Source organism: Balaenoptera acutorostrata, chromosome 12, assembly GCF_949987535.1.
Source record: "Balaenoptera acutorostrata chromosome 12, mBalAcu1.1, whole genome shotgun sequence".
NCBI classification, from domain to species: Eukaryota; Metazoa; Chordata; class Mammalia; order Artiodactyla; family Balaenopteridae; genus Balaenoptera; species Balaenoptera acutorostrata.
The window spans coordinates 47,247,704-47,266,925 of NC_080075.1; the positions used below are offsets into that span (position 1 = coordinate 47,247,704).

General features: G+C 40.0%; 2 protein-coding genes across 5 annotated transcripts in view; one reads left to right on the plus strand and one right to left on the minus strand.

The window, feature by feature from the left end:
• Nucleotides 1-726: 726 nt before the first annotated feature.
• RPS27A (ribosomal protein S27a) lies at nucleotides 727-3,234 on the minus strand. Its single transcript, XM_007190004.3, has 5 exons — nucleotides 3,134-3,234; nucleotides 2,601-2,655; nucleotides 2,109-2,194; nucleotides 1,298-1,429; nucleotides 727-912 (listed from the first exon to the last, which is right to left on the minus strand). The coding sequence occupies exons 1-5, from the start codon at nucleotides 3,179-3,181 to the stop codon at nucleotides 763-765; spliced, it is 471 nt and encodes a 156-aa protein (XP_007190066.1). The 5' UTR covers nucleotides 3,182-3,234; the 3' UTR covers nucleotides 727-762.
• Nucleotides 3,235-3,697: 463 nt separating this feature from the next.
• The window catches only part of CLHC1 (clathrin heavy chain linker domain containing 1), a 37,593-nt gene continuing 22,068 nt past the window's right edge, over nucleotides 3,698-19,222 (plus strand). The window contains exons 1-5 of one of the 4 annotated variants that reach the window (XM_007190006.2): nucleotides 3,698-3,768; nucleotides 9,344-9,597; nucleotides 13,528-13,715; nucleotides 16,927-17,057; nucleotides 18,993-19,194. In XM_007190006.2, the coding sequence (XP_007190068.1) occupies nucleotides 9,421-9,597; nucleotides 13,528-13,715; nucleotides 16,927-17,057; nucleotides 18,993-19,194 (698 nt within the window). In that variant the 5' untranslated portion in view covers nucleotides 3,698-3,768; nucleotides 9,344-9,420. Of the gene's footprint in view, nucleotides 3,769-8,751; nucleotides 8,794-9,343; nucleotides 9,598-13,527; nucleotides 13,716-15,349; nucleotides 15,392-16,926; nucleotides 17,058-18,992; nucleotides 19,195-19,222 lie in introns of those variants that run through there. The other 3 variants (XM_007190005.2, XM_007190007.2, XM_007190008.2) reach the window with 3 other exon arrangements.

Here is a 19,222-nt window from a genome sequence, read left to right on the forward strand (position 1 = left end):
CTTACTTTAGCTCATTGATACCAAGAAGCAGGCTTCCCTGAACTGTGCTCCATAGATAAAATATATGGTACCAGTCAAATACTGTAAAACCATTATTTTTCAGTGTCAAGAGTACCAATGAGCAAACCTCAGAACTTAAATTCCAAAGAGTTCACACTCAACATTAAAGGACTTTGGGTGAATTTTTTTTTAATAGATCTTTATTGGAGTGAGTATAATTGCTTCACAATACTGTGTTCGTTTCTATTGTACAACAAAGTGAATCAGCCATATGCAGATCAATTTTTTAACTGGTAACTTCTTAAGACAGCTCTGCGGCCTTTAAACTTCCTTTGTAGGAAACAAGTGTCAATACATTGTAGCTTCCTTTTAGGCAAGGTTATAATACCAAGTCACACAAACCAATGTTTCTCAATCTGGGGGTGGGGGAGGTTCCTACTGGAACCTCCAGTAGGTGGTGGTGTGCTCCTGGCAGCAAGTGGGTACAGACCAGAGATGCTGTTCATCACCCTATGATACACAGGAAAGTCCCTACAACCAAGAATTATCAGTCAAAAATGTCAATACTGCTGAGGTACAAAGAAACTGGCCTGTATCTAGACAGCTGGTATCAAATGCAACATAATTCTGCCAAGTACAGGTTACCTAAGAAAATAGTGCGATTAATTTGATGCTTAAAACCCACTTTTAAAATCACTGGAATAAAACTCAACATTTAAACGTTAGTTCATTAGTTCATGTCTTTTATTAACCAATATACAATCACTTGTCTTCCGGTTTGTTGAAACAATAGGTCAGACAACATTTGCCACAATAATGTCTGTCAAAGTGGCTGGCCATAAAAACTCCAGCACCACATTCATCGGAAGGGCACTCCCGACGAAGGCGACTGATTTTGCCATTCTCATCCACCTAAAAAGCATAAACTTGCTGTTAAGATAATCTTACGACATACTGTGAAGTCTAGCTTAAATGACTCAAAATATTTAACCTTTTAATCACACAACAGTGATATTTCTTAGTACTTACAAACCGAAGCACCCCAAATTCTCACCAATAATTACTACAACAAAAAAGTTCAGAGTTTTTAAAGCCCAGCCTTGCAAGAGGTGGACAGAGTTAAGACCTGAACCCAGATCTGACTTCAAAATCAGAAACTTAGTTTGGAATAAAGTAGCTAGAGGTAAACCCCATTATATAGAGCTTATTCAAATACCAAACAGGAAAAACCCCCCAACTTTTATATTAAAGAGTTTGAAACCAGAGATAAATTATTATTTTTAATAATTTGGCTCACCTTATAGTATTTCAGGACAGCCAGCTTAACCTTCTTTCTCTTATGCTTGTTCTTCTTGGGAGTGGTGTAAGACTTCTTCTTCCTTTTCTTAGCACCACCACGGAGTCTCAACACAAGATGAAGAGTGGACTCCTGTTATTGAACAGAGAACAGAACAGCCTTTAAAAATGGTTACATTAATGCTAGTGCTCCGTGGAGAATGGACAACCAGCATCATGCACATTCTAACTGGATGACAGGAAGTACACCCACAGATGGGGGAGTCTTAGAAAAAAAGAGGTATCTGATTCCTATATACACTCTTAGTTCATAGATTAAAGAACACATTAAATTACACCATGGGATGCAATACGCAAAATCCAAAATGTAGAAGACTATAGCAGCACTTCTCAAATGTTGGTGTAGAAATCACCTGGGAATCTACTGCTAATCTAATGCTATTCTCCCCACTTTTTGAGTATTAGTCAAAATTTCCAAATTAAGATACAAATATTCATACTTAAGGGACTTACCTGGTGGCGCAGTGGTTAAGAATCCCCCTGCCAATGCAGGGGACACGGGTTCAAGCCCTGGTCCAGGACGATCCCACACGCCGCGGAGCAACTAAGCCCATGGCCAAAACTACTGAGCCTGCGCTCTAGAGCCCGTGCTCCGCAACAAGAGAAGCCACCGCAATGACAAGCCCACGCACCGCAATGAAGAGTAGCCCCCGCTCCCCGCAACCAGAGAAAGCCTGCATGCCGCAACAAAGACCAAACACAGGCAAAAATAAAAAAATAAATTATAAAGGGCTGCTTTTCTCCAAACAGACCTTTTGAATGTTGTAGTCAGACAAAGTACGTCCATCTTCCAGTTGCTTGCCAGCAAAGATCAGTCTTTGCTGGTCAGGAGGAATTCCTAATGGGAAACAAGTTGAACAAACAAATTAACTGACTGCAAAACAAGCATATCTGCTCAAGATTTATAATCCTGAATCAAATAAATGGTACTAACATCCATCAGTGAGTTCTTACTACAGGGAAAATACAATTGTAAATGTTTAAACAGTTTATCTCATTTAATCCTAACACACGTTAACCACTTTACAGATAAGTATACATATGTAAACTAACTAGCATGTCCAAAATCACACACGTGAAAAGGTACTACAGCTTGGCTCCACGCTGATAAACGTCTGTCTACTGTTATTCCAAAAGGATTTTTGTCAATCTAACCTCTTCCCACCCCACAAAGAGCAGGTATGTCTAGCGCCTGACAGAGCCTCTGCAGGTTAGTTTTTCTGAATCAGAAAATATTAACTTGCCTTCCTTGTCCTGGATCTTGGCCTTGACGTTTTCTATTGTATCCGAGGGTTCGACCTAGCAGTTTTGAAGTGCAAACGTATAGGTAACACAATCAGGAACTAGAGTAATCGCTCCATTCAGTTAGAAGGTCATCCGGGAGCCGAGCCGGTGGGGGCTGAAGCCTACCTAGTAGAGCCATTGGCTCACGCAGCTGGAGACAGGCTCCCCGGCGCGCACGCTCCCTCCCCCAGCCCCGGGCGTCGGCGGCCGGGCCACATGTGCTCGCGCCCACCTGCGGGGAGCGCCACCCTCCCACCTCGCGACCCCGGCAGCGGCTACCTGGCGGGAACCACCAGAGGCGACAGACTCGGACTTTAGGCATCGGAAACCTGCCCTATTCCCCAGCTCAGCAAAACAACCCTCCCTTTACGGCCAAGTTTTAGAACCCAGGCTCGGAAACATACTGTAAGACGGAAAGCAGCGCGCCTGCCGAAACCCGCCTCAGACACCCCCCTCCTTCAGGCCGCGGCTTCTCCCACCGCCTGGCCCGTACCTCGAGAGTGATGGTCTTCCCCGTCAGGGTCTTCACGAAAATCTGCATATTGGCGGCGGTGCCACCTGAGGGTGAGGAAAAGGAGGAAACGGGTGAGGTTAGGGACAGAGGAGGCGCGATAGTAGGCCGCGGGCCGGAGAACGGCCGAGAGCACATACTCACCGCAGATGGCGGATCCGAAAAGAAGGGCAGCGCGCCGGCCCACGGGCTTTCCCGGGGCCCCCGCGGAGGCCCCGCCTCCTAGGCGGCCACGCCAAATGCCTGAGCGCTGTCACAGCGGCTGTCCAGCCACGTGCCAGACCAGCTCGTGACCTCATTTGTCCTCCCGGTAGCCTGGCTTATTTCTCACTTTAGCTTTCAGAATGCTCTGAAATAGCAGATTTAAGCAACTTAAAAATGTCTTTAAAAGAATTTTCCACCGTAGTTGACGTGGCTAAGAGGGTCTTTAAAAAGGGGTGGGGTTGAGGGGGCCTCATGAGGAAAACGGAGGAAATAGAAGTGTCTTCTGGGAATTGTAGTTTTCCGCTGCTTTCTTTTCTCTAGGACTACTCGTCCCAAGATGCAGTTCCACAGCCCCGGGCTCCCTAGTTACTATCGCCTAGCCCTGGCGTCGGGGTTTGGAGGAAGGGGTTAAGGTGAGGAGGGAGCAAGGGTGAAGCGCAGTAATGGTTTCGGGGAAGGTGGAAACGGGTCGGAAGTGACTCGGAGGGAAGGTTAAGAGGCTGGGGAAGAGTGGGGGCCCGAAAGTGTCATCACCCACTTACTGAGGCGGTGAGGGGCGGATGATCCCCTGGGCCTTCAAGGGAAGGGCACACCTGTGGCCAACGCCAGGCAAACTGAAAAATAGGTGGTATCCTCAAAACCTCTTGTCCGTCCTTGTCTCGCCCTGTAGCCCCTCCCCGCCTTCAACCCCGGAGGTTCTCCTAGTTTAAGGACGGTTCTGTCTTATATGTCACTATGCAGTGTGAAACGGTTAAATATGTTGAAAATCTCAGGAGTTTTCAAATTTTCAAATGAGGCCACATGGGAAGGAAACCCGCGGAAAGGTTTATTTATTGTAGAATTTCCAAGTTTGGAGTTGGGAGTTGTGGTGAAAGTCCTAAGAGGAAGTTTTTGGAGTATGTGTGGGGGGCTGTCCTGGCAAGGCGGGCGAGTTAACTCCCTTCCCCTGGCCTTTCGCCGCGGCGCAACCGCAGAATCCTGTGCGTGCACCTTCCTAATGTCTTCTCTCTTTATCTCTCTGTGCCCTCCTCTCTGCATCTCCATCCCCAAATTCAGGCTCCTTAATTTTATCTGTCCCCAGTCTTTTTCTAACCCACCTTCACTTTTGCCTCCAACATATTATAAAAAGTAAAAATGTTTATGTCATTAATGCTACTTCACCTTCAAGATAAAATCCAAATTCCTTAGTGTGATAGTCAGCCTCTGCCTTCCTTACAGCCCAGTCTGCCAAACCCATTACTCACTTATCATTGAGCTAATTGAAGTTCCTGACAAGCTCTTTCATGCTTTGGCACTTCTGAAGAATCCGTTTCTTCTTTGCGGAACGCTCTCATACCATATTCTGCCGGCTAATCTCCACCTTTACAAAAAAACTCCTCGAAAGAGTTGTCTATACTCATTGTCTCTAATTCTTTTCCTTCCATTGACTGAACCCACTCCTGTCAGGCTTTTGTCTCCACCATTCCAGTGGAATAGCTCTTGTAGTTACTAATCACCTCCGTGTTGCTAAATTCAATGGCCATTTAATCTTATTTGACCTATCAGCGGCATTTGACACAGTTGATCATTTCTTTTCTCTTTGAAACACTTTCTTCACCTGACTTCCATCTCTCTTCTTCCATCTCCCTGGATGCTCTTTTCCAGGCTGTTTTGTTGCTTCCTCCTTATCTACCAGACCTCTAAACTTTGGAGTGCCCCCAATGCCCAGTCCTTGGACCTCTGCTTTGTTTACATTTCCCAGATCATTTTCCATTCTGTCTCATAACTTTTAAATGTCATTTATATGCATATAACTTATAAACTTATTTCTCACTCAGACTCACCTGAACTTCAACATGTCTAATAGGGAGGCCCAAACTCCTGATCTTATGAAATTGATATTCCCATCTCATAAATGGCAATTCCATCTTTTCAGTCGCTGAGGCCAAAAACTTTATGGTCATCCTTGACTGTTCTCTCATACCCACATCGAATCCCTCAGCAAATCTTGGTTTTACTTTTAATGTATATGCAGAACACTTCTCACCATCTCTGCTACCACTCTGATTCAAGCCACCGTTATCTTTTGTCTGGACTATTGTAGTAGCTTCCCAGTAGTTCTTGTGGCTTTGACTCTTGTCTTCACAGAGCAGCTAGAGCAATTCTTTGAAAATGGAAGTCAGCTGTCATTCTTCTGCCCACAGCTCTCCAATGGCTTTCATCTCTCTCTGAGTTAAGCCTAAGTTCCTATAAGCAAGGCTGTCACTCCCACACTGGAATGACTGGAGGCCACAATTCAGCTCATTGCTCCTCTTGCCGAGTCTGCGCAGAGAAAGGAGCATCTTTTTCTAACCTGCACAAAGGTGCCCCATGGGCTGGTAGTGCCGCTACCTTCAAGGCCCTATGTTCTACATGATCTGGCAGCTACCTCTCTGACCTCATCTTTCTTCTCTCCTTTTCTCATTCTCTTCTAGTCTTCCTGGCCTTCTTGCTGGCAGATAAGCTATCCTGCCTTGAGGCCTTTGGACTTGCCTCTCTCTCTGCCTCAACTACTCTCCTCCCAGGAATCTACATTACCTGCTTTTTTCAGGTTTCTGAAATGTCACCTTATCAGTGAGGGCAATTCTCTTTCCTGACTTAATGCCTTATGTAAAATGGCACCCTCCCACCTTTCTTACTCTCTGTACCCCTTTCCTTGTTTTATTTTTCCCCATACAACTTACCCCCATCTGTTATACTGTTTTTTACTTGTGTGTCTTCTGTCTCATTACTTGAATGTAGCCTCTGGGAAGTTAGGGACTTTGTTTTGTTTAGTACTATATCTCTAGTGCCTAGAATAGCGGCAGACACACAGTAGGTGCCCCCCCCCCCAATATTTATTGAATAAATAAATGCAGCACAGATTAAGCATTGTCCTGGATGTTGTTTCATGAGATGTTTTCCCTAATATTTCCCTGCCCTCTCCCACAGACTAGTGAGGTGCCTCTCTGGGCTTTTGTAGCCCGTTGTGCCCACTGGTCATACTGCCTTCTCTGCTCTGTGGCAGAGGTTCATTTAACTAGAATCCATACTTGTCTAGGAACCCTTGTGACTTGTTTCCTCTGTATCCCTAAGTGTCTAATTTGAATGAGTGAGTGCAAGGTAATCTGAGTTGGTCTGTGTAACTCAGTGGCATTTTGTAGATGCTGAGGAACAATCACTTTAGCTGTGTTCTGATTTGAGGGCACAAGTCATGTCTTCTGAGCAGACCAGATTATTGCTCCGTGATTACTGATTAATAATCAACTTTCTTTTTTGGGGGGGGTGGTGGGTGGTGCATGTGCTCTGCTAGAAACTGTATTATGCACTGGAATGCATATGGGTGGGGAAGGAAGATGGGGAATGAGAACATTTTGGTTCCTGATCTTATCAAATTTAGAGCCTACTGAGAGAGAATATAACCAGAATTCTGAGTGATAATATCATGATAGAGGAAGTGCACAGTAAGTGGGAGAACATAGCAGTGGCACTTGATCAAATTTAAGGGAATCCAGGGCAGCTTTCCTGGAGCTGTATAGGCTGAGATCTGAAAAATAAATCAAAGCCAAGTAAATGAGAGTGGAAGTACTGTGTGTATCTTATGGAGGAGGAGAGTGGTGAGGATGCGGGAAGGGAATGCAGGGATGGGGAGAGAATTATGCAAGACCCTCAGGTAAGAGAGCAAGTTTATAGGAGTGGATGGGGGTTATGAGGAGGACAGGGGCATGAGAAGACTAGATTTGGTCAGAGAAAAAGTCCCTGGTTCCTATAGGGCATTCATAGACTAAGGAAAGGAACTTGGATTTTATCCTAAGGGTAATAGGAAGCCACTGGTGTTCAGATGTGACCACCCATTCCCCAGTGATCACACCCATTCCTTCCTCCTTTGACTTTTATCTTTTACTATCTGAAATTACATTTTTTTTTTTTTTTCCCCATCTGCGCTGCTCGGCTTGCAAAATCTTAGTTCCCCGACCTGGGATTGAACTGGGTCCACGGCAATGAAAGCGCTGAGCCCTAACCACTGGACCGCCAGGGAATTCCTGGAAATTACATTATTTATAGTCTGTCTCCCTTAATGGATCGTAAGCTCCAAGGAGCCAGGGACTTATCTTATTTATAACTGTATTATGCACTGGAGTGGGGAAGGATAATGGGGAATGCTGAATCTCTAGCTATAAAACAATGCCTAGCACTTAATAGACACTCAGTAAATATTGGTTGAATGAATGAACAAAGAAATTGATTTCTTATTTGGGAAAACTGTTGATCCATTTATGGATTATTGCTTTGTTGGAACTACTTTATGTTCACTTATAAATTGATTTCTCATTATCCAGTTCATCAATATAAAGATAAATTAGGTCTTTTAAACTTTGAAATTATTTTGGTGTCTCCTTCCTCCAATATGTGGCTTATGGGCAGTATTTATTGGCCATATACGTTATTTTAGATAACTAAGTATCAATTATATTGCCAAAACATGGTAAAATTGATTTAGGCATTTATTCTTCACAGCATTATTTATAATAGTGAAAATATCCAACAGGTGGGGAATGGTTAAGTAAGTTATTGTGTATCATACCATGAAGTACTATGCAATCATTAGAAGTCATGTTTTTGAAAACTATAATATTTAACAACATGGAAAACTGCTTTTAATATTAAGTGAAAAAAATAGGATACAAAACTGAGTATAGAGTGTGATCCTAGTTTTTATAATTATAAGCATTGGAAGGAAATACACCAATTAAGTAGTCATTATTTTTTGGTGGTGGGATTCTGGATGAGTTTTGGTTGTTCATTAATTTTCCAAATTTGGTTTATATTTTCCAAATCTTATACCATGAGTATAAACTTCTGTGATGGGAATTAGGGGAGTTACAATGTTTTACCTTGCCACACATTTTTAAGCAAATCATGGGTCTGTTTAATGTTGATGTGAATAGATCTCAGGAACCAACTTTTTTTTTTTTTTTTTCTTAATTGCATGGTGTAGTGATATTTTTTTTTTTAGCATTTTTTTTTTTATAGCTACTTTATTTATTTATTTATTTATTTTTGGCTGTGTTGGGTCTTCGGTTCGTGCGAGGGCTTTCTCTAGTTGCGGCAAGTGGGGGCCACTCTTCATCGCGGCGCGGGGACCACTCTTCATCGCGGCGCGCGGGCCTTTCACCATCGCGGCCCCTCCCGTTGCGGGGCACAGGCTCCAGACGCGCAGGCTCAGTAGTTGTGGCTCACGGGCCCAGCTGCTCCGTGGCATGTGGGATCTTCCCAGACCAGGGCCCGAACCCGCGTCCCCTGCATTAGCAGGCAGATTCTCAACCACTGCGCCCCCAGGGAAGCCCAGGAACCAACTTTTGTATCCAACTCTAGTTGGATAATAATTCTTTACTAAAAGAGCAGTGAAATATAGCTGCTTGAAAACCTCACTCAGAAAGGTACAGTTTGTTATCTTTGACATCACTGATGTACAGATTTTAGCAGAAGTCCTGACTTCTTACTTTTCAGTTAGTACGTTCATAGTAAAGATAAGAATTATAATAAAATTCATCATAAAAATAAATTCATGAATTATTTATAGCTATTGTGTGTTAGATAACTGTGACTGGGCCAGGTAGGTACATGCGTAGAGGAGTATTTGACCTTGTTTGCTTCATCAGGAGGCCTCCAAACTAGTTTTCCCACATGAAACAAATAAAATGCTAATAAACCTGTTAGAAAGTGTTGAGTTAAAGAAACCATTCAATCATATGATACATATACTTGTTTAGTAAGAAATGAGTTCTTTATTGACTGGTATTCTATCCCAGAGGTATAGTATAGCACATGGTAGTAGAATGATCAGACCTTTTAATTCATAGGTTGAAATATTTATTTCAGAGATCCATGAGACTTTTTTTTTCTGAAACAAATAGATGTTTTATTTAGATCAATATTTGACTTAATTTATTTTAAGCTTTAGATTAATTGATGGTCTTTTTCTTTCAGGCTTATCAAAGTTTTGACTTTGTTGCAAAAGCAAGTCAAGACTTTTCTCTGGTGAACAGGTGTGCAGACTGTGACATATGTCCATCCAAGAAATAAATAAACATGCAGTTCTCCCTCCTATCATTAGTAGAGGTGACAAGGAATTTTTGGAAAGAATGCAAAGATACATAATTACAGAAACTGAAAGAGTGGGCTGTAATGAGGAAGGACCTGCTGAGGAATATTACATCATATACCGAAACGTTTTTGATAAGGTATCATAATGCTTTAAGACAACAGAGTTTTTATGTAGTAGAAATGGTCTATCTTGACAACTAATATTCCTGCCTTAGTAACACCACTGCTTGTTTGAGTACATTCCATTTGTCAGTTTTGAGAAGTTCATCCAATTTGTCAGAAAGGGATGAATGGGGAAAATGCAATGCTGGGTTTATATTACTAGACAGTTAATGAGTGTTTCAGTTATTGTAGCTTAAGTGCAGGCTATCAGTTTTTGAACAACAACCTAGCTGTGCCCTCTAATATCATTTTGACTTTCCATCTCAAATCATTATCTGATTTGTTAGGAATTGGGCTGTAAGCACGAACCTGGTAGTTCTTTGTCGTTTTGGGTTGGTTTGTGGAATAATTAAAATCTTGGTTTAGATTTGATCTAGCATATTAAATTGAGACTCCTTGTAGATTAGAGGTCTAAATAGGCATGATAAACAAGGGGTTTAACTGCACTGAATGTTGGAAATATGGAGGTCAGAAAATGCTGCAGCTTTATGTAACATTTGATTTTGCTTTTCAAGGTTTTAGAAATACCTGCTTTTCCTTAAAAACAATTGCAATATGGCCACCGATCCTCATTTTTTTTATCTCACTTTCTTTTTTTACCCACGTAAGATGCCCTGACAGTAAAATTAGTGAAGTCAGCACTCTTTCCTCCTTACCTAGAAGAAGTAATTACTTATGTGAAGACTTCTGTAAACTATTGGTCTCTGAGTAAAACAGCCATAGGCAAAATAGGAACTCAGTGTTTTGTTTAAATTTTAAACATTATACAGAGTCTTATTTCTCCTCTAAATAAAAATATAGTGCCTCACTCTAAGGAAAAGTGAACACAAAGTAGTGATATATACCTACAAGTGGAATTAAGAAAATTGATGCATATCCATAAAAGTATAAAATGGAAAAAAAGAATCTTTTCTTCCTTTTAAGTCATCTGGAAAATCTGTCTTTTGGAACTGGTACACTGGCAGGTTAGCTTCATTTTATAAGTTGTTATGATCAATGAAATTGTTTTGGTGTTTTAGTCATTAAGGAATGTATTAGGTGAATATTTAAAGGTAGTGAAGGTAGTGTATTGAATAGGTTTTATAAATATCAGGAATCATGCTGAGACTCTACTTGTGTGAAATCAGCAAATGAAAGTTATCATAATTGTAACATACTTATCTTTGCATGTCCAAATGCTAACACTTGTCAGAAGTTTTCTTACATGAAGAGCTCTCTGCTTTAAATTAGTATAGTTATAGTGAAGTCATTTTGGAGGAGCTTTGGTAAATTTAATTCTTAGAGAAAAGACATGGGATTAAATAAAAGATAATTTCTGTATCTTTAGTCCTTTTCTCCCTACCCCCCAGGATTTCCATTTGGACTGTTTGTACATTGTACAGTTATAAATTGTACATTTGTACATTGTGAAGTATCCTATTCTTCAGGACTGAGAGGGGAATCTGAAATAGAAATCATTTGGTACTTAGAGAAACTTTTATTCTAGCTTCTCAATAAGATAATCTGCCTTTCCATTTTCATGTTATTCTAACACATTTGATTGTTAATAAACTATTAATGCCTGCCTTCTCTAATCTTCCTCCTCTCTTGGAAGGATCTGGTTGGGCAAAAGATGAAAGTGTCAGCTTGCATCTCTGAGTACTTAGAACCAGAGAACAAATACCAAATTCTGTTTAAAATCAAAGATAGAGGATTTGGCCTAGAGAACCATGCCTAAATCAAAGCAAGGAGGACCTGAGGCTGTGTAACAAGAGTTAAGGGTACGTTGCAGAGAGAGCCAAGGACTTAGTAAGCAAAGAAAACCAAAGCTAGGAAGAGTGAGCTTCAACAGATATGGGTGAATTATGGAGGTAATTGGACTCCGGAAATTGACTGGCCTTTTGCATCCTGGTAGCGTGTTGTACAAATCGTGTATATTCGTGTGTAGGTGCTGAGGTGGAATGGATACCATTCCTCTTCTCCCTCAGATCCCTGTACCTGGTAAGGATGGCTCTGTTTTGGGGGGGGGGGGATTAATGGAAACCTTAATACCAGAGTCTGAAACTTGAATCCCTAGAGGCCAAGAAGGTCATATAAAAGAGTTAAGTGGACTGGCTTTAACAGAATAAGGAATCATGGGGACTATGGTAAAATGAAAAACCAGTCCAATCTAAAGCTCCAGCTGATTACTGCCATTAAGGAATGGGGGTTCCACGTTGGTAGATTTTTCAGTTTTCAAGAGAAGCTGAAAATTTGGGTTTTGGGTGAAATTTCCTAAATTTTAAAATATTTTCTGGACCTAGCAAAACTGTTCTACCTCTGGCATACAAGTTTCCCTCCTTTACGTTAATGCATTTTCTGTGCATTCTTAAAGATTCCTATGGGTGTTCTGAAATCTACTTCTTCTAGCAAACCCATATGGGAGCTGATCGTGATGTTACTACAAGTCTGTTTTCTATCCATTAACATATCTGAGTTGTCTTGAACTGTTGCAGCACATCATAGAGGCTTGTGGAGTGGAGGATGGCCAGGAACCATGGGGTATTTAATTTGGAAGACCACAGATTAATGATCTCTATTTTATTGAAAGTTGCCGGGTGGCAGTCCTTTGGATGGATAGGTAGTATGGTCGGTCATGTCAAAAAGATGACCAGTATCTCCCATTCAGATATCCTTTCCTGGTGCTTGGCATTGATCAGTTATCTCCTTATACCATTTTTTTTTTTTGGGCTGCATAGCTTGCAGGATCTCAGTTCCTCTACCAGGAATTGAACCCGGGCCACGGCAGTGAAAGCGTCGAATCCTAACCACTAGACCACCAGGGAACTCCCCTCCTTATACCATTTCTTGATAGACCAGATGTCTTCCTGGATAATTTTTTCTAGGTATTTTCTAGCTAACAGTGCGATATACCAGAGACTAGAGATGTAGTAAGGGTAGAAAGCGTAATTGTATCTTTCAGAGAAAACTGTGGATTGATCACATCTATTCTTTATATGCCTCGACACCTTCTGAAATCCTTGTGAGCAGAATTTGGCAACCATAAATTATTTTTAACTTTTTGTTTTTCAACTTCTTTAAAGTGCTCCTTAGTTATTATTGTTTTTTTGTATGGGTAATGCCTACACAAGATTAACCAGGAAAAAAAAAAAGAAAGAAAAGAAAAGTAAAAGAACCAATAAGAAGAGTATACAGTGGAAAGTCTGGTCCTTCTCATCTTAGACCCTACTTCCCTTTCCTTCTCTGTAGGTTTCTATTTTATTCTATTATCGATCCAGAGATATTATGTAGGTTTCCTTCTCTGTATGTTTCTGTTTTCCTTTCCTTCTCTGTAGGTTTCTATTCTCTTCCATTATCATTCCAGAGATATTATGTACTTAAACACCATTGTAAACTATGAATGTAAGGTATGAAGGGTTTTCTCCAGTTGCACTTGACATCTTGGGATTAGAAATGCAGTTTGGTAATTGAGAGTATTGATCAGCTAGTAGGAGCAGATGGGTTAGAAAAACAGGGAAGTGGAGGGAGTCCAGGATTTTAAGGTCTGAATGAAGTCAGAGACTAGACTTGGAGGTAATGAGGGACGATATGTAATAGTATTTAAGAGATCCAGAATTGGGATAATTAGATCTGGTATTGGTTTTATCTGACCTCATATAATGTATGTGTTAATTCCTAGTAGAGCAAAAAACATGTGTTTTTTTTTTCTCTCTCATATTTAAGCTCACAGAATTGTAATGATTCACAAAGAGCATATATTCAGTAACAATTAACTGTCTTTAATAGTCAGTGGTATTTGCATATGAATGCAAGCTCAAATTTGTAAAATTTTAGATTTCTAATTGCCCATCATGTTTCATTAAAAAAAAATCTATAATCTATATTTGCAAGTCTTTTGATCCATTTCTAGAAAAATCATATTTTAGGTAATAGAGTATGTCACTGCATACAAATCCATTCTTACTTCAATCAAAAAAGAATACGATGCCTTTATTGAGACAATAAAGAAAAGCCGAAGAACTGCATTTTATCTTCATGGAAAACTTAAAGTTTTGGCAGGAGAGCCCACAGCATTGGTATATCATAGGAAAAGAATAACTCAACTTCAAGCAAAGTAAGTATATTAGTAAGTAGCCCAAAAGGTGATAATTGTTACTTGGTTATATTAACTAGCCATTGTAACTATAACGAGTGGTTCTTAGTCTTTTTCAATTTCAATTTTATTTTAAAGCCATGTTTTTATGTTACCCTTCCTATTGAAATTACTATATTTTTACTTGAAAAATAATACTAATTCTGTTTGAGAATTTTGTAATATCTCTTAGGATAACTGGAGACACATTGTAGTATCATAAAATGAAGGATACAGATAATTGCTCCAGGTGATTTCTTGCATGGAAGGTTTAATAGTACAATTTCATGATTACCATCTGAAATAGAGCACTTAATGCTCTGATGCACAAAGGTAAATAACCTACTGGGAGAGGATAAAATGCTCACTCTTGTTAAGTAGTCTCAGATTTTCAGTGTTCCATTTGGTAATTGATGGGTAAATTTGGTAATTGATGGGTAAATTATTCTTATAGATAATTTCAAGTCAACCTGGAAAGTTATGTAAAATTTGACCTCCATTTCTGGTAATGTGGCTTGCTAGATGTTGGGATAGATCTTCCTATTGGGGCAATATGCTACATAAGATGGTAAAAAAATTTTTTTCCAAAAGTAACAGAAAGCTGATAGGGTAGTGACAGAAATATTAAGGCAAAATCATAACAGAAGACAAAAGATAGAGAAGCACTAAAGCTTCTTTGACCCTGAAAGCATTTATTAAAACTAGTGACCGGGGCTTCCCTGGTGGCGCAGTGGTTGAGAATCTGCCTGCTAATGCAGGGGACACGGGTTCGAGCCCTGGTCTGGGAAGATCCCACATGCCACGGAGCAGCTGGGCCCGTGAGCCACAACTACTGAGCCTGCGCGTCTGGAGCCTGTGCCCCGCAACGGGAGGGGCCGCGATAGTGAAAGGCCCGCGCACCGCGATGAAGAGCGGTCCCTGCACCGCGATGAAGAGCGGTCCCCGCACCGCGATGAAGAGTGGCCCCCACTTGCCGTAGCCGGAGAAAGCCCTCGCACGAACCGAAGACCCAACACAGCCAAAAATAAATAAATAAATAAATAAAGTAGCTATAAAAAAAATAAATAAATAAATAAAAAATAAAAAATAAATTAAAAAAAAAAAAAAAAAAAAAACTAGTGACCGTAAGCTTTAGTTTTTAGTCTGTGGCACAGGGGTACAAGAGACAGAGCCCAGGATCTATCTGCCCAAGGGGTGTAGTCTACTGGGAAATCCTCCCCATATAAAGCTGGGATGATAAAGGGCTGCACCCTTGAAGAGTGAACAAGAGGTAAACTGCTCCACCTTTGAGGACTGCATGGAAAATTGCCTTCTGCTTAGCAGACTGCTAACAGGTCCAGGGCTTATTTTGGGGGTGATGAAATGTTCTGGAACTAGAAATGGTAGTATTTGCACAACTCTTTGAATATGCTACAATTCACTGAATTGTATACTTTACAAGGGTGAATTTTAAGGTATACGAACTATATTTCCATAAAGCTATTATAAAAAAAGACATGGAGGACAGAGTGAGAAAGTTATATTATTATGTCTAATCACAACTCAAAGAGAAGAGAATATGGGACAGAGACAATATTTGAAGAGAACATGGCTGAGAATTTTCTAGAACTGGTGAAAGATACCAATTCACAGATTCTGGAAGACCAAAGAATCCCATTGTAAGTAATAAGAAATACTCAACTAGATTTACTGTAGTGAAATTGTCAAAGATAAAGAGATCATAAAAGTAGCTGTGGATAGGAGCAATGACTGGATACCTTCTCATCCATGTTGTAGCATGTATTGGAGCTTAATTCCTTTTTATGGCTGAATAATATTCCATTGTATGTATGTACCATATTTCATCTACTTATCAGTTGATGGGTACTTGAGTTTTTTCCACCTTTGGCTATTGTGACTTGTGCCACCATGAACATTCGTGTACAAGTATCTGTTTGAGTCCCTGCTTTCAATTTTTTCGAAAGTCTGTTTACTTTTAACACGTCTTTCTTCCTAAAGCATAACTATTTGGATGAAAGCCAAGGATATTTTATTTCCACAGTCCCTCTTTCATAAATACTGCAAGCTCCTACTCTGAGCCATCTGTAGTTACCAAGAACTCTATATAGTAATCAGACTTAGGTAGCGGTTATCTACTGACAAACTTGTTTTTAATTTGCCAAAAACCCTGTAACATTTATGTAGCTAACTGATTTTAATATATTATTTCCTCCCTGGACCAAAATATTGGTGATAAACTAGGAAGTAAATTTCAAATAATGCTTAAAAGAAGTTTTTATTTACTTCTTGGTCTTTAAAACCTCCATTTCTGGATGAACTCACTTTTATCTCAAAATGCTATCATTCCTCTAGCTCTAGAATCAAAATTAATAGAGTAGGCTGAATAATGGTCCCCAAAGAAATAGGTCCTAATCCTGGAAATGTTACTTTATTTGGAAAAAGGGTCTTTGCAGATATGATTACATTAAGGATCTTGAGCTAGGGAGATTATCTTGGATTATCCAGGTGGGTCCAAAATACCATCACAAGTGTCCTTATACAGAGAGGTAGAGGGAGCATTGACACAGACACACGGGGAGAAAGCATCATGACCTCAGGGGCAGAGATTGAAGTGATGCAGCCACAGAAGGCCGGCAGCCCTCAGAAGCTGGAGGAGGCAAGGAATGGAGGAGGCAAGGAAGCTCCCCTAGAGCTTCTAGAGGAAGCACAATCCTGAAAACACAAATTTTGGCCCAGTGATACTAATACTGGACTTCTGGCCTCCAGAACTGTGAAAGAACGGATTTCTGCTGTTTTAAGCCACCAAGTTTGTGGTAATTTGTTATAGCAGCCACAGGAAACTAATACGATTACTTAACAAAAGTAATTTTTAAATTGCAAAGGTAATTTTCAACTAAAGGGAATAGACATAGTATTTTGTGGCCAGATTATTATGTTTAACACTTACAAATTTCCAATAAGGTTACGAATCATAGGCAGTATAAGATTTTACTGATACTTTGAAAGAAAATTGTTCCTCACTTGTGAGGTTAGTTAACTTCCTAGGAATTTTTTTGTAAACTTCCGTCTACGTTCATAACGGTACAAAATGATAATTAGCCAAATTAAAGTAATAATTTAACCTGTTTTACTTTGAATTGTATGATTAAATAATTCATTGAAAGAAACATAAAAAAGCCTTTCTGTTTTTCAGGATGAGGCTTATTGAAAATAATTCCTCAAAGATTCAATTGCAAATAGATGAAATGAAACAACTTAGGGCAGAGTATGACACAAAAGAACAATATTGTATTTTCTGCAAAGATCCTTCAAAACCTATTCCAGGTACAGTATTTTGTTTAAAATATTTGAGAGAAATTCCAACTGTTTCCAGTTACACAAATTAATATATATGTGTTACCATGTATATATCTTCCAAGTACACCAGGACTTTAGCCAGACTTTACAAACAGCTTTAGTCTGGCCTCTAGGTACATACAAGGGAATGAGAAAACTTAAACAACCCTAAACGATTAAAAGAGTTCCAGTCTGGGGCTTCCCTGGTGGCGCAGTGGTTGAGAATCTGCCTGCCAATGCAGGGGACACGGGTTCGAGCCCTGGTCTGGGAAGATCCCACATGCCACGGAGCAGCTGGGCCTGTGAGCCACAATTACTGAGCTTGCGCGTCTGGAGCCTGTGCTCCGCAACAAGAGAGGCCGCGATAGTGAGAGGCCCGCGCACCGCGATGAAGAGTGGCCCCCGCTTGCCACAACTAGAGAAAGCCCTCGCACAGAGACGAAGACCCAACACAGCCATAAATAAATAAATAAATAAATAAATAAATAAATAAATAAATAAAAATTAAAAAAAAAAAAAAAAAGAGTTCCAGTCTGGCTGGATTATATAAAGTATAGTACAGTGGCTCTTAAAGTGTGGTTCCTTCATCAACATCAGCATTACCTGGGAACTTGTTAGAAATGCAAATGTTTTGGTTCCACTGCAGATTTACTCTGTCAGAAATTCCAGGGATGGGAGTCGGGGTCGGGTGGTGGAGCCCAGCAGTCAGTGGTTTAACAGGTTCTCCAGGTTATTCTGATGCATTTTATAAAGTTTGAGAAACCATGGAATATGTGAAAAAACTGTGGTACGTTAAATTCTGGTGAATATTGTTGATTCACATTGATGTCAGCGTTCACTGGTTCCTCATTTTCAGCCAAGCCACATTTTAAGAAATTGGAGTATATCCTGGAATTCCTCCAGAATATTGAGAGATTTGTATGATGAATGGATAGAGGAATTGCAAATATACATCCTGGAGTAAAGAAAGACTTTGAGAATAGATAACTGTATTCAAAACTTTTCAAAATTCCAACTAGTGTTTATCCAGAGGCAGAATCAATAAGTGGAAATTTTAGAAAGTCAGATTTGGTTTCAATGGAAGAAGCTATGTCTTGAGATAATGAGCTACCCCACACCAGAGGATTTTAACTGAGGTTGAATGATCATCCTATGATTGGTTGAAGCAGGGACTAGATTCACTTTCAAGTATAAAATTATGACTAGCAGACTACAAATAAGATACATATGAATAAGTACAAAATAGCTGACAAATTGATTAAATGCTGAAGGGATTCAGGGTGTAAGGGAATGATTGAAATTGATTAGGGTTAATCCAGGGGGGTTTCTTGAAGAGAATTTTGAGGTGTGCCTTTAAAGGCAGCAATTGGTCTGAATGAGAATGAAAGTCATTTGAAGTGTGTGTGTATGTGGGGGGCAGTTATGAATAATGAATAGAGGGGACAATGAACAAGGGAGAAAAGACTGAAGATTTGGCAAGCATTTATAAACTTTGCATTGGAGAGAATAAAGATTACCCTGGGGTTAGTTGTAGTAGACTAATGGAAGGTTTGGTTAGGGAAAAATCATTGAACAGGAATCCTGAATTATTAGGCAGAAGTTCTTGGTGTTACTGAATAAGATTGATATTTAGGGGTTTGCAAGATGTGGTGATGCGGTCATTAAAATTTTTTTTCTTAAAATGTTAAGGTTTGGACAATCAGTCTTCACTAAGTCTTCATTGATGATTTGTTTAAAACTACCAGCCATTTAGAAATGTATGCTAATTCTGTTTATGTTCAATAATCTTCGAGTGCATGCTACAATTTCTTAATTATTTCTTAACGTAGTCAACCATCTGACCTATTCTGCTAAGACTTGCTGTTTGAGCACAAGAGTCCCACACATGGCTTGGCTTGTTTGATTTGTTCCCTTTTCCCTTAGGCATGACTCTCCAAGAATCTGTCAGTTTAGATGCTCTCACTAAATACTTGAAACATCTTGAAGATAAATATGCAGAAATTGAGCAACTTATGTCAAAAAAATATTTACCAGCTCAGAGGAAGGCAGATTTAGATGAGGAAATGATTGTGGTGTTAGAACGGCGAGATTTAGCTGAAAATCTGAACAATGAATTACAGTTTCGGTATGAAAGTTGAATATATATTTTTTAC